Source organism: Rhinolophus ferrumequinum, chromosome 14, assembly GCF_004115265.2.
Source record: "Rhinolophus ferrumequinum isolate MPI-CBG mRhiFer1 chromosome 14, mRhiFer1_v1.p, whole genome shotgun sequence".
In the NCBI taxonomy this organism is placed as follows: domain Eukaryota; kingdom Metazoa; phylum Chordata; class Mammalia; order Chiroptera; family Rhinolophidae; genus Rhinolophus; species Rhinolophus ferrumequinum.
Window position 1 is genome coordinate 23,620,291 of NC_046297.1, and position 15,623 is coordinate 23,635,913.

The 15,623-nt window shown below is 37.2% G+C and overlaps 1 protein-coding gene across 2 annotated transcripts in view; it reads right to left on the minus strand.

Moving 5' to 3' along the window:
• The window catches only part of RP1 (RP1 axonemal microtubule associated), a 252,577-nt gene that overhangs the window by 199,564 nt on the left and 37,390 nt on the right, over nt 1-15,623 (minus strand). For both annotated transcript variants that reach the window (XM_033126403.1, XM_033126402.1), the window contains exons 2-3: nt 3,893-4,516; nt 2,902-3,073 (exon numbers count right to left, since the gene is read on the minus strand). In XM_033126403.1, coding sequence (XP_032982294.1) covers nt 2,902-3,073; nt 3,893-4,504 — 784 coding nt within the window. In that variant the 5' untranslated portion in view covers nt 4,505-4,516. The remainder of the gene's footprint in view (nt 1-2,901; nt 3,074-3,892; nt 4,517-15,623) is intronic.

Below are 15,623 nucleotides of genomic sequence, written 5' to 3' on the forward strand. Positions count from 1 at the left end.
TTGATACTAGTTTTGTTTTCTGGTGTTACACTATCAACTATACCTTCCTCCACAATTATGTTTTCTGATATAGTGTTTGGCAAGCCATTATTATGGGACATCTCTAACATCCTCTGACTTGTAATTTCTACAACACCAGCACTTATTGAACTTGACTTGAGTTGTCTGCTTTCCTTTTTTCTTTCTAAAGATGACTCCATCTGTTCATTGCTATCTATCTGAACAAGTACTGGATTATTAGATACTGATGACATTTTACTGCAAGAATCTGTAAACATGCGGTACTCAGATTTGTTTTCCCCATCTTTCCTTTCCTCACTATAGGAAAACTGTCCTATCATTTTCTCTTGAACTTCAGTTTCAGATACTAAGGTCACACACCCTATCACAGATTTCTTTTGTCTTACTCTCTTTGGTCCAGGTGTAGGGGGCCTATAAAAATGGTGCTTCACTTGATCCTGAGTTTCCTGGATAGCATTTACGTCCATAGCAGCATTCTCCCAACCAGAAGCACTGAAAGTTTCAAGCTCTCGATCTGTCATTTGAGTGTTTATCTCCTCTGCCAAACTGCCCTCTTGAATACTGCCTTTCTCCAGAGGTAAGACATCCGCAGACAATGAACACGCTGCAATCTTTAAACCAGATGACAGACCATCTGGTCTTCCTGGAAAACTGCTGAGCTCACTTTTTTCATCATTATTAGAAAGACTAGCTCTGCTGACACTGGTTGTCCATTTTATGGTTTCCTCTTCTTTTATCTTGAATCGAACTTTCATCTCAACTGTCATAGTGCCATCTTGATTAAAAATAATTGATTTCTCAATATCATCTTCGGAAGGATATATCAATAAATTCTGAGAATCCTTTTTTTCTAAGGTCAAGTAATTTTCAGGAACAAAAGAATGATCTGAGTTGCAATCATTATTATGCTTTTTGTCAGAAGAAGCAGAATAAACCTGGGACCTTGGGCTTGAAGGCACATGTGCACTCACTTTCAAGATTTTAAGAGTAAAAGATGACCCACATTAAAATATAATGTGAAAAATAAAGAAGTTTTATATACATATATCCAATGGAAGAGGCAGCCAAAAAAGGAAGAAAAGAAAAAAGTAAATAATTAGCATGAAAAGTACTTTAGTTTCTAAATTTCATACCTCTATGTATTCATCAGTTATTTGAGTTTATTATAATATCTCGTATATTTCTACAAACTATTCTTTAAAAAGGAACTTATAAGTCTAGTTCAATGAGGAGATTCATAGAATTTTAATTTTTAGTTTAATAAGGCAATTTTAATAAGTATAAAGCAGAATTGCTAAGAATTCTAGCAAAAATTGACTTCTGTGGTATTTAGTTTTGTTGTTTTATTTTGTTTACCAGTACTGAAATTGGAGTTTAACCAAGTGCTGCTCACCTATTCAAGAAAGCAAGTAATAATTACGGTGGTATTTATTTTTCCATCTGTGCATATCCAAGAGACACATTTATAACATGATGAAAGCTAAAACATTTTTATAATTTATTTAAAATGCTATACTAACCAAATAAAACCATTAATTTAGCATTAATTTGTATAATCAGTACACTTGATTTAATATAGGGCACAAAAGAGAACAGGGCTAGATGTAAGACCCAGATATCTAGTTGTCTTTATAATGTGTGTCTGTAGAAATAATTTTGGTACTCATGCTTCTTACACTCAACCTAATTCCAATTAGTGATTTGTATAGATTTTCACATGTTTGCTATAAATTAAATATGTTTAACTTTTTAAAATATAAACCTAGAAATATTTTACCTTAATCTCTGCACTTTTACCAAAACTATAAATGAAAATGTCTCACTAATAATTTTTTAAAAACTAAAGGAAACCCTCATATTCCCTGAAGCTATCAAAAATCATACTCAGAAACCCATATCAAACACAAAATAATAAAATGATTTTAGTAAAATGACTAAGGTATTAATAAAAGAATACAAACATATGCATAAGATATTCAGCCACTAATGCCTTTGAAATAGAGACATTAATAATTATCTATTGAGTATATCTATACAACTATATGACAAAATAAATAATAGGTGAATTTCACCCACTTTAGTAATAAGTAGAGGAATTATACTACTTAAAATGCTTATTATCCCATGTCTAAATAAAATAAAAACCAAAATTTAAGTATAAATGGCAATCAATACTTTAGCATAGAGCTAAAATACTGAGCACAATGAATCATGACATTTTTTCCATGCCTGCATAGGGAATTTACAGCCTATCCCACACTGCTGGGCATCAAGATGCCCTCCTCCCCCCTATCCAAAAGATAATGCCACATTGCGCAGCCTTTCCTAAGAAATTATCAACATAGATTATTGTTAATCAGCATGAATTGTCTACATGAATCTTTTTTTAAAAAAATGAAAACTGGATCTAAAGGCCTGTGGTTTTTACTGGATTAACTTCAATAAGTAGACATGTATGTAGCTAGAAATTTTTTAAAATACGGTCACTCGACTAACCTACTGAGTCAACTATAATGCTGCATGGTACTATTTAGAGAAAACTCTACAATTACCAGAGATGCCACTTCCATATTCCATAGAATTCCTCTACAAATCAAGAAATGATTCTTTATCTTGGTATTATATGAGGGGGGAAAACATACCTTATCAATTCAATTTAAACAGATATCAGTAATTGATTTGGAAATATCTAAAAAAATTGAGACAATCTCTGTGACTCTTTCCAACTACAAATATAACCAATTTTAATTTAGAATACTTTGATCCCTTTGTTTTCTCTTCTGTGATGAAGAAAATTAGTCATTTAAGCATGGATTTTTTCGTTGCTGACAAAAAAAATCTTGGGGCAAAATATAAAGACTATATATTTAAGTGACTTACTCTTTCTGTTTTCTGATCTGGTATTTCCCTTGGGGTACACACGATGAGAGATCCCTGGTAATCTAGCAGGAAGCAAGTATTTTTGGGTGTCATAATTTCCTGGTATAAATGGTTCCCTTCCTGCTGCCACCACAGCTCCAGAGCTCAGAATCACTGCCTGGAGACTGGGTACCTAGGAAAAAAACAAGGAGTTATGGTCCTTACATAAACAACATTAAGTTTTGTTCTTTCCATATAGTAATTTTTTAACTGATTGAATCAATTCAACAACCTCCTGGGCTAGAAAGAGATAATCACCAAGTATTTGCTAAGCATCAACGATGTATACAAAATAATGAAATACCAAAGCATAAGGAGGTCAGGGTTAGACCAACACCTTTATTGAGCCTACATACGGTATTAGCTGGGAAGAGACAGACCAGTCTTTTATCAAACTAAAGAAATCTTTAAAAGGTATGCAGTACTGTTTCTGCCTTCCCCACTAAAGTACCCAGCTGTAGCCAAATGTCTATCCTGAGGCAGCTGACAAAGGGCCTGGTGGACACACCAGGACCAGGACGGTGAGCTCTTGTGGACACACTGGCAGCTGCAGGGGAAACTCTCCCCTGCAGCCCTCAGTGGGGATCCCAGGAACACGGTTTCTTTATCTAACAGAATATCACTCTTGGCTACTCCTTTTCAAGAAATATTGTTGAGATCAGAATCTCTTGCCGACATATTATGTAACTCGGTGCTGATGGAAGGCAGAGGGAGGCGGGGGGGTGAGGGGGGGCAGAGAGCGTGGGAGAAAAAAAAGAGCTCCTCTTGGCCAACGCCTCATCAGATTGTGACTTGAGAACAAATGAACCATCCACCCAGATGAGCCAGCGATCTCCCACGAGGGTAGTAACACACAGGTACACACAGGCATGTGCACGCAAAGCCTTCCTTCCCCAGCGGCGCTGTCCCACAGGACCGGAGCTCAGACAAGAGGAGCTTCCAGAGTGCTTACCTTCCTTCCGTCTGTGGCATACAGCTTGGTCACGCGGCACTGCATGACCTCTGTCAGGTGCTGCAGAAAGGCCTCGAAGGTCTGGGTGACCTTCTTGCTCAGAAGGACCACGCGTTTTGCCTTCGGGTCACCATTCTTGAAAACCACAAGCCGCCGCGGGGTGTGCCGCACGCCAGGAGCAGGGGCGGCGGGGAAGTGGTGCGCGTGCGTGCTGATGGCCCGGCTGCTGTGCCAGGGCCGTGGGCACCGGCTGGCCTTATCCAGGTCCAGCGGCTGCACCTTCCTGCCATGGGAGCACAGGTACGACTCACCGTCCTTCAGTTCCTCCAGGCGTGTGATGCTGTGCCTTCCCCGTGGGGTGCTGATATTCCTCACCCCGAAAGGTAGAGGAACCTTCCTTGACAAGTTATCCAGCAAAGTGTCAAATGTCTTAAAGGAACGAGGATTGACCACCACCCTGACCCTGCCAAATTGTGGGTCTCCGCTCTTGTAGAAACTGATCCTTTTGGCCACAACAGGATGTGTGATGCTTGTGTGATGAGGGGAAAGAACTTGACCTTTGGAAGAAGTTGGATGAATCACGGAAAAACTAGTGGAAGGAGTTTCGCTCATTCTGGAGGAGACCTAGAAAGGGAAGACAATTATTCATTTCCAGAATAACAATACCATAAAGAATACATGATAATGCTAATGCAAGCTATTCCTAAGATTTCATTCATTCATTATGCCTGCTATTTTGAAAGATAATTTTTAGGGGCTGACAATAAAAAGACATAAATGAAAAAGTTAAATAAGGGTATATCTAATTTAAAGATAAAACAACCTAAAGATACTAATAAATGACTACATAAGTAAATTATGATATATACATCCATGTAATGGAAAGCTATGAAACCATTAAACATGGCCTTATAGATGTGCACTTATTGGCATAGAAAAATGACCATGACCTATTACTAACTGAAAAGTAGTCTGTAAAATACATATGCTATGCCATTGCCAATGTATTCAATTGGCCTTCTGTATCTATAGATTCAATCTAGTGCGAATAGAAAATATTCGGGGGAAAAAAAAATTACGGGTACTATGTAATTAGGCCTACAGTGGTTACATCTATAATGAACGTGTACAGACATTTTTCCTTGTCATTATTCTGTAAACAATACAGTAGAACAGTTTATATAGCATTTACATTACAGATATAATCATCTAGAGATGTTTAAAGTATATGGGAGGATGTGCATAGGTTTTATGCAAATATTATGATATTTAATATAAGGGACTTGAGCATCTACGAAGAATTTTAGTATCTGCGGGGTTCCTGGAACCAGTGTCCTCATGGATACTGAGGTTCAACTTGTACATATGTATTATACTAGCAGAAAAAGTCCCAAAGTATATACAACCCAGCGTTGATGGTGGTTTCTCTGGATGGCAGAACTATGGATAATTGTGTTTTTTATACACTGCTAAATTTTATGAATCTTTAAACTTAACAGGTATTATTAAACAATTAAAAAATAATCCAAGACAAATCAGAAAACATCCAATGACAAAAGAGAATTTTGCAATTAGTTCTGCATGTCCTGACAGTCAAGGAAAAGGAGGGAAATAGGAAAAGTTTATAAAGTTCAAATTGTCTGTTGGATGGAACCAAATGAGTTCATCTGGAAGAAAATGTTTCCTGACATTAAATTCTAGAAGGAATGTATCTTATAGATTCTTAAATAATGGCCATATTAAGATCGTGTAAGATGTTTCCATTATAGATTTTAGAAAATGCAGGTTAATTACTTAACACACTATTAATATTGCTTTGGGAAACTGCAATAAACAAATATTTTTTGAATGAATGACAGCATTGTTATGGGCTGCTAAAAATGATACATCTGGAGTACTGCTCCCACTAGTGGTTATAAAATGAAAATGTCAGGAGGCAATTTCTGAGCCATTTTCAGCCAATCACTGAGGTTTTCCTCTTCCACTGCGAGTAAAGCCAGTCTGACTGACAAATAGTCATCTTATGGAAGGTTTTGTCTCATTCTGGGCTCGTTTTTCATTTGTAGCATATTGTAGCTATTTTCTATTGTTTTAAATCAATGTAATTATTAGTATCTTTTGACATAATAAGAATGCCCTGCAGGCTTGAAGACAAATTGAACTAAATAAACATGATTAGTATTAAAGAGATGAAAAAGGCATGTTTGTCATTATAAATTAGCTGTAAGTCTGGCCCAAATCACCTACCTAAATGTTTTCAGGCTGTTATCTAAGATTCTTCATATATCTCCAATATAATTTGTAAATTGTACTTATATGTGGGGCAGCCTGGTGGCTCAGGTGGTTGGAGTGCTGTGTTCCTAACGCCAAGGTCACTGTTTCGATTCCCACATGGGCCAGTGAGCTGAGCACTCTACAGCTAAGACTGTGAACAATGGACTCGACCTGGAGCTGGGCTGTGGTGGGTGAGCTGCCGGCAACCACCATAGAGTGGTGGGCAGCCGTCATGAGCAGCTGACCAATGACTGGTGACCGACTGCCTCAGCTGGGTAGAGCGCAGTGTTCATAATACCAACATGGGCCAGGGAGCTGCGTCCTCCACAACTAGACTGAAAACAACTGCTTGAATTGGAGTTGGTGGGGGAAGAGGGAAAAAATAAAAATAAGAAAAAAAATTGTACTTATATGTAACTTAGGAAAATGAATTCAAAGATCAGCCTAGAAATTAGATGTGTCTTGCCTTCTCTTTCCCCAAGGGATTTAAATAATTGTAGTTCCTAAGACAGTAAAGGCAGCTGTAGCAGGCATGCACATCAGGAGCTGGGGAATTCAGTTTTGCAATGGAGTCAGCAAAACTGCAACCTCTTCTCATCTTTGGCTGTAAACTGTGATCTGACCTTGTGCATGGTGCTTAATCTCTGTGCCCTCACCAACTATAAGACAGATGAATTCCTTCAGTATTTAAATGAAAGACTTCAGAACTCTTTGCCTCCAATTACTTTTTAGGTTGGTTTACTTACATATTTGTTTGAAAATATTTTACATGAATAGTGTTTGAGATACATTTTTCACCTAATTTTGGTAAATTATCTTTATTTATATGTAAGTGCATAGTGGAGCTTTTAATTTCTATAGTTTTCTGCCTGGATCTCTTTATTGACCTAGTGATCATGTTGGGAAACAGTTATGTGAGCTGGCAGGCTAAGGGTTTGGGTTTGTTTGTTTGGGTGTGGGAGGGTGACTAAAATAGAATAGGAAGATTTGGTGCTGGGACTAGGAAGGAGAATATGTAAGATAGGATAATTGGAAGGAAGAGGTGGCCCCCCATTTTCTCTATCCCACTGCTGCCCAGTACCGAGCACTGTTTTCGAGCCTGATGCATGAAAGAAGCTGAAATACCATTCCCTGGGAAGACGCCAGATGCCCAGCAGTGAAGGAACATTTGCAGAGAAAGTAACCAGCAGTAAGGTGGTTGCCAGAACCTTGATGAGGATGCACATGGTAGCAAAAACAATAAAAATACAAATTTGTATGGTCCTCATTGCATGTAACAGGATCTCCAGGAACTGCTAGAAGTCACAGGGAAGTTTTAAAGAATGCTAAGATTTTTGCATACATGGAAGTGAGGTTTAAGAGCCTCTGTTAAGGTGAGTATTGTGTGTATACCATAGAATATGATGAAGATTCATTATTATCATTGAATAAAAGGATCTATGTGCATATAGTGCCCAATATCATCACTGGGAAGAGAATGCAAGCAAGATTCTTTCCAGAGGAAGTGTTTCAGCCTTTGCCTTTACATAATGATATGTGTCCTTTATAGTGACTGTGGGAAATTCACCGATTAATTCAATAGTACAATTGAGGAAGAGTCAAGGAAACATGAGAATATCAAGAAGGGATGTGTAGCCCAATTTAAGGGATTGGGGCTGAGGGTGGGAAGACATGGCAGTATCCACAGGAAAGCCTATGTAAAGCTGAGATGCCAGAGGCAAAGAGTGGAGGAGATGCCCTCCAGGAAGAAGACAAGAATTAGTAGAGCATCTGCCAGTGCACAGGAGCAACACCAATGACCTGATACATCTTGACAGTAGAGTGTCCCTTTTCATGAAATAGATCTACCAGTTCTCCATAACTTTTAGTTACGCTGACTCAACTATAAAAACTAATCAGAATTTGGATGGAAATTTTTAAATGTTACTTTCATACATTTAAATAATGTTTATTCTATCTGCTGAAGTTGGGATAAGGCAGTAATATGCTTAGGGTCTGTCTACAGAACAAAGTATCCTAAAGCAATCTAATTCTCCAGCAGGTTAGGGTGAAATAAGAGAAGTGGAGGTGGAAAGAGGTAACAAGAGAAACTATAGAATCTTAAGGCCCATTACTTTCCTCACCACTGACTTCCCTAGAAGTAGCAAAGGACCTGCTTAACAAAATCTCTTGCCTCCAGCCTAAATTATATTGAAATCTGCTTCTAATGACTTCACAGCTTGCTACCAATATCTTCTACTCTTCTCTGCAATCTCTTCTTCGCCTAAAGTCAGACCATGGAAACATCATGAATACTTGTATTGCTTTTTAAGATTCAGCAAATTTGTTAATACTCTTTGGTTCTCTAGGTTGAGCCATGGTTATGCTTATCATTCTCATCATTGGTCTCAGTCATCTGTGCTGTTCAGAGCTAAATACAGTAGTTGCCTCTACCAAGAGAACTGCACATTCTCTCTACCACTCACTTGGCAAAACAGATGAAAGACTTACAAAATGAACATGCATCATTTCAATAATTATATTTTAAATTTAATTTCTGCCATGAAGTAAGAATTCAGGCAATTCAGAAAAAAGAATGACGTAGAAAACAAAATAAGAAAAATTATGTATTTATAATGTTAGTTCTGTGGCAATTCAGAGATTTAATGTTGCAAGAGAAATTAGTTCATTTCACAGATTATCATAACTCTATGCAGTAAAACTGGGGGAGGTGGGCGGGCGGGGTTCAGAAAAGGAATTCAGCAATTATCCCCTGTCGTAGTCACAGCATTGTTGAATTACAAGCAGCTTCCTCATTCTTTAATGTACTGCATAGATTTTTCTAATCAGTAAATAGTGCTTTCATAATCAGAAAAGAACTTCACTCATATTTTAATACACTAGAATTTCTTGCTTTCCTGACACTGAATTTCCCTACTACATCAATATCAGCATATTGTGAAGGTTTCTGGCATATTTGGGTAAAAAGTAATAATTATTAGCAATATTTCTGCATTTCTAATGGTTAAAGATAGAACACAAATAAGTAATCTAGATATAAAATGGAAAATAAAGTACAACTAGATAAATAGAGTATTTTCAAAATAAAGACTTCAAATAATTTTGTACTTACCAGAACTTGAAACTTCCTTATTAAAAAAAAAAGTTTTAAGTTGTTTGGATAATTCACATAAAGATTACTGGATATGTAACTTGCTCATTTCATGTGAAGAAACTAATGTCTTTGGATTTATTGTTAGCATATCCACTCAGGGATTGAGTACAGTCAATTTATTTAATCCAAGGTGATGCTAATCACCAGAAGATTCAACTTAAAGGGGACCACAGCCCGAAACAAACCAGTTCCTAGAATGTTCCACAGTTCTGAAATTTCCTAAGTAGTGTTTCCCTTGCATTATCTTGCCTACCTAGTATCATTCTGAGGAGAAAACACTTCGCCAATTCATAAACATTTCTCTCCCAGACAACCTTAACTTCTCATTTATTTATGTTAAAGAGAAAAAAAATCTTATCCTGCCAAAAATGAAATAATTTTACATTTTGTCATTCTTTGATAAGTAATTTTGAGCCAATATTTGCTCATGGTAGTCATTAAAGAAGAAAAGGACTTAAGCCTTTTTGTTAATTTAAGCACTCCTTAGTACCTTCTCGGTGTAGTTGTAATGAAAATGGCTGGAAGTGTAAACAATTTGGCTACCCACCATAACACAAGAGAGAGGCAGCCCGAGATGAAGTGAAGCAATTTTATGCTTTGGCATACACAGCGCTCTTCCACTACTATGCTTAATCATGATGGGATTTGAACATGTTTCAGGACGTTGTCACACTTGAAGTCCCCTGATGACACCTGCTGCCTCTAATGTCTATCTGTAATCTAGTCTGATTTGAAGATACCTCACCTAATTGGATTTTTTACTAGGCTTCCTGCCTCAGCTCTAACCACAAAGACAACGTAAGGGGTCCTTCAGGAAGAAAGGATCAGGTTCAAACATATGTTCCCAAGAGTCTCCAAACAGATCACAAAAGGAAACAGATTATGAAATTGCATATTTTGCCTTTTAAATACTGACTTTATAACATGTTACCTATTAAAAAGTGAAAAAAGAGTAAGAAAGGAAGGGAGGGAGGAAAGAAAGGAAGGAGAGGAGAAAGAGACACTGAAGGAAGGAAGGAAAGATGGAGGGAAGGAAGAAGAAGGGATAGATAAGAGAAACAATAATGTTTAACTTTGATACAAACCTCCATTTACAATCATCAGTATCTACATAAACACAAGGCTATTTAATCGATAAAGAAATTTATGTTTACTGGGTAGCAGTAGGCATCAATGACATCATTAACCAGCGCCAAACTGAGTGCAAATTTTAAAAGTTTGGAGGCTATTGTGGCTGGAGTGGCAGGGCACCAAATTATATAGGGCTTTGTACCCCTTGGTAAACACTTTGACTTTAAGTGCGATGAGAAACCAAAGGAAGGTTTTGAGAAGAAGAGTAATGAACTGATTTACGAAACTGTCTGAAGTGACTATTTTTGGAACTCTGGAGTCTATTTGAATGCTGCAGCTTCCAGGGGAAGGCTTGGCTAATAAATTGTAGTTAAGGTTATTTTATTTCTGCCATTAAAAAATCATCCTGCCAAAAATGAAATAATTTTACATTTTGTCATTCTTTGATAAGTAATTTTGAGCCAATATTTGCACATGGTAGTCATTAAAGAAGAAAAGGACTTAAGCCTTTTTGTTAATTTAAGCACTACACATTAGTGGCAAGCCATCTCTTTTCCCCCAGCCCTGTGGCAGTCAGCTGTAGGGACAATAGCTTGCATTCCAGGAGCCAGGGTGGGCAATAATGACCTTACTCTCCAAATATTGTGGTTCTGTGTTCTGATTACTGATTACTGCTTCTGATCATGGAGGTGCATATAGATGTAGAAAGCCACTGTTGCAAACCCCACTGGCTGCAGTGGCTAACAGGATTTAAAGGGACAGCACTTGGATGTTTTTCTCCTTCCTTTCTCACCTTTTTTCCTCTCTCAGTAGCAGGCATTTAAAGACTAGGATATTCTAAAGTGACTGTACATATGGGAGACTATAGACAGTCACCTTGCAAGCCCCGGGAAACACACAGGCTCAGAAAAATCTAAGAAGAGCTTAAGCTTTCACCCCAGTGTAATCTTTGGCAAAGAGACACTATAGAACAATTTGAAAGAAAACCCACAAACACTGGATAAGAGGGAGGATTTGATTTCCAGAGTTGTAACATTATAAGAGCTAAATGTCCAGTTTCCATCAACAACAACAAAAACAATCACGAGGCACACAAAGAAACAGGAAAGTATTGCCCATTCAAAGGAACAAAATAAATCACAGAAACTGTCCCTGAGAAAGCCCAGATACTAGACAACAACTTCAAAACAGCTATCTCAAAGATGCTCAAAGAGCAAAGGAAGACATAAAGACATAAATTGATGTACGAACAAATTGAGAATACCAATAAAAAGATAGGACATATTAAAAGGAGCTAAAAAGAAATTTTGGAGCTGAAAAACAAAATAACTGACATGGAAAATTCACTGAAGTGGTTCAAAAACAGATATGAGCAGGTGAAAAAAAAGAATAAGTAAAACTTGAAGATAGGACAGTTGAAATTATTGGGTCTAAGAACAGAAACAAAAAAAAAAAATGAAGAAAAGTGAACAGAGCCTAAGGGATCTGTGGGACATCAAGCAGATAAATATATGCATTGTTGGTGATCCGAGAGAGAGAGAGAGAGAGAGAGAGAGAGAGAGAGAGAGAGAGAGAGAATTATTTGAAGAAATAATGCTGAAAACTTTTCAAATTAGATTAAATACATGAATCTATAAATTCAAGAACCTCAATGAGTTTCATGTAAGATAAACTCAGAGATCTAAAGCAAGACACATTATGATCAAATTGTCAAAAGCCAAAAACAAAGAGAGAATCTTGAAAGCAACAAGAGAGAGGCAGTTTTTCAAATCCTCAAGCTTCAATAAGATTTTCAGCTGATTTCTCATCAGAAAGCTTGGAGTCCAGAAGGCAGTGGTGATATATTCAAGGTGCTGAAAGAAAGAAAAAAAAAAAAAACTCAATCAAGACTTCTATATACAGCAAAATTCTCCTTAAGAAATGAGGGAGAAATTAAGACATTCCCAGATAAACAAAAATTCAGGCAGTTTGTTACCACTAGACCTGCTCTGGAAGAAATGCTAAAAGGAGTCTTTAGAGTGGAAATGAAAGGACAATAGACACCACACGATGAAGTGAAGTAATCAGTATGAAGAAATAAAAGTCTCTGGTAAGGGCAAATAGCTTTAGGTAAAGGTAAGTGGTCGATTTATAAAAGATAGTATTATAATTTTTGTTTGTAACTTCAGTTTTTATTTTCTACATGACTTAAATTTTAAATCCACAAAAACAATTATTAATGTCACTGGGCACACAATGTATAAAACCTTAATTTTGATATCAATAACAGAAAGGAAAAAACAGAACTGTGTAGGAAAAGAGATTTTGTATGCTATTGAAATTAAGTTGGTATAAATTCAAATTATGTTGTTAAAAAGAAATATAGATAGAACAATTAGGAGCGTACTATAATAATCCAAGCAAGAGGCGAGGATGACTCAGGCCAAAATGGTTGCTGTGGAGGTAGTGGAAATGGTTAGATTTTGGACATTTCCACAGCAGTGCCAATAGCATTTGCCGATAGATTAGATGTGCATTAGATATAGCTGAAGCATACATTTGGAAGTCATTGAACTACTGATGGTATTTAAAGCCTGGATAAGTCTGAATGAGAAGTTTTAAGAAGTGAGTTTAATAGAGAAGAGAAAGTTCCAAGATAAGAGCCTAAGGCATTCCAAAGTATAATAGACACAGAGATGGGGAGGAACCTGCAAAGGAGTATGTGAGGAAAAGGTGCATCAAGATAGGGGTGTCCTGGAAGCCAAGGGAAGCAAGTGCTTCAAAAAGGAGGTAGTGATGAGCTGTGTCAAATGGTACTTATGTGTCAAGTCAGAGGAGTACTTAGAATTAGGCATGGGCTTTAGCAAAGTGAAGTTTACCAGTAACCTTGACAAAAACTGTTTTGGGGGAAGAGTATGGGTGAAAACCTCACCAGCGTAGGAGAAAGAGAAAACTGGAAGGAGAGAGATTGGAGCCAGAAAGTGGAGATAATTTTTTTTTGCCAGTTTTGCTTTGTTTGGTTTTCCTGTGTACTATCAGATAGAGTACAGTGTGTGTGTGTGTGTGTGTGTGTGTGTGTGTGTGTGTGTGTGTGTGTGCATACTTATAAGAATGATCCAGTCAAAAGGGAAGATTTGACGCTGTAAGAGACGAAAGAATTGCTAGAGCAGTGTCCTTGAGGGGATAACAGGGACATCAGATCTAATGCACAATGGAGGTATAGTTCTTAGAAGGGATTACAGAGAAGGTCATTCTGTAACAGGATGGGATGTAGAGAGGAAGGTGGAGGTGAACTTCCCTTCTGAGCACTTTTCTGTTTTCAGCAACTTCAGATGAGAGGCCATCCACTGATGGTGCAAGTGAGGAGGAGGAAGTTTTGTGAATCTGGCGAGAGTAAAAGGTGTGGAACAGTCACCCAGTGGAGTGAAAGAGTGACTGGATAAAGAGGTGTTGTGGGCTTGCAGTCTGCACCGAGGAACTGCTGCAAGTTTGGGGTCACAAATGTAAAATGACAGCAAGCAACTCACAATATAGGCTGGCCACAGCATGCATTACAGGCTGACTCACAGTACACTGCACTGAGCTGCTTTGTGCACTGAGCTGCTATGATCTGATAGGATGGGACTATTCCTTGGTCTACAACCTTGATTTTCTGACATATCCATCATAGCTTACTGCCTGTACCCAAAACTACTGAACCCAGATGTTCCGAGTCCCAACTTCAGAGCCTTCTCCACACCTCGGTATGCCTGGCTGCAATGTAGGGTCTTGTGAAATAAAAGAGCCTGCTCTCTACCCTGCTAGATCCTACAAATGTGATAACAAGACAGGCCCAGCTTCTGTCCTCATGGTGCTTAGGGCCTAACAGGCAGGTAAACTCATCCCAAATACACTTTATTAACCAGAATGTTGTAGCACGGAATGATGCTTGGAAGGAAGAGAGAACTCGCAACCATTTGAATGTACACAGATTGTTGTAGTAACAATATTTGTTATTAGGATACTATTAGGTTGGTGCAAAAGTAATTGCGGTTTTTGCAATTATTTTTTAACCATTTAAACCGCAATTACTTTTGCACCAACCTAATATATTTAAGACATTCTAATTTTCACTAGATTCCCATTTTGCAAACATTTTTAGGATTTGCCTGTTCTGAACATTTGATATAAATGAAATCATGGTCAGTGTATATACAAAACCATCCTGTGCTATTCTTTTAGCCAAGTCATTTAACCTTTAGTTGGCCAGGCATAAATGGCTGCCTAGAATGAAAACAGAAGGCACGAACTGTTCCTATGTACTTCTGTACATTTAGTATCCGACCACAATCACATTTTTAGACAGCTTTTATTAATGTATAATTTACATGTCATGAAATTAACCCATTTAAAGTGGATGATTCAACAAAATATTCAGAGTGCTACAATCATCATCATAATATAATTTTAGAACATTTAGAGCATTCTAATGTTAGAATACCCCAGAAACTTTGTAGCTATCCAACCACCCACACACTAGCCCTAGACAACAAAGAATTTGCTTTGTATCTCTATGATTTGCCTGTTCTAGATATTTCATATAAATTAAATCATACAATATGTGGTCTTTTGTGACTAGTTTCTTTCACTTAGCATAATTTTGGAGATTCATCTATGTTGTAACATGTATCAGTATTTCATTCCTTTTTATTGCCAAATACTAATCCATGTTATAGACTTTTAAATTTTGTTTTGTTTTATTTTAATTATTTATTCACCAGTTAAAGGGCATTTGATTTCTTTCCAGTTTGGGGTTCTTATGGATAATACTTCTATGAACATTCATGTACAAGTCTTGGGTGATATCATTTCTTTTTAAAAGAAAAAAAAGTTACACATATCCACATGCTGAAAATAATTTTGGTTTTCTTTCTATTTACCTTGCTTACTGATAGTAGAATTTCAAAACAATTTTTTTATTGTGAAGATGATGTATTTTTAATAAACTCTATTACTTGTCTGTTTTGTCATTATACAAGTTACTTATAGGTCATGCAAATCAATACTCTTACATTATAAAGCAGAATGGCAAAGAATGGTCAGATTAGTTGATAAGAATTTATATTCCAGATCAAGATGGAGTACACAACTTCTTATTTCCCTTGCTAAGTACAACTAAAACCTTAAACATTGTAGATAAAACAAGTACTCTGAAAGACACAGAAAAGGAGACAGACGGGCTAGGTATCTCAGACCACAAGGACTGATATAGTA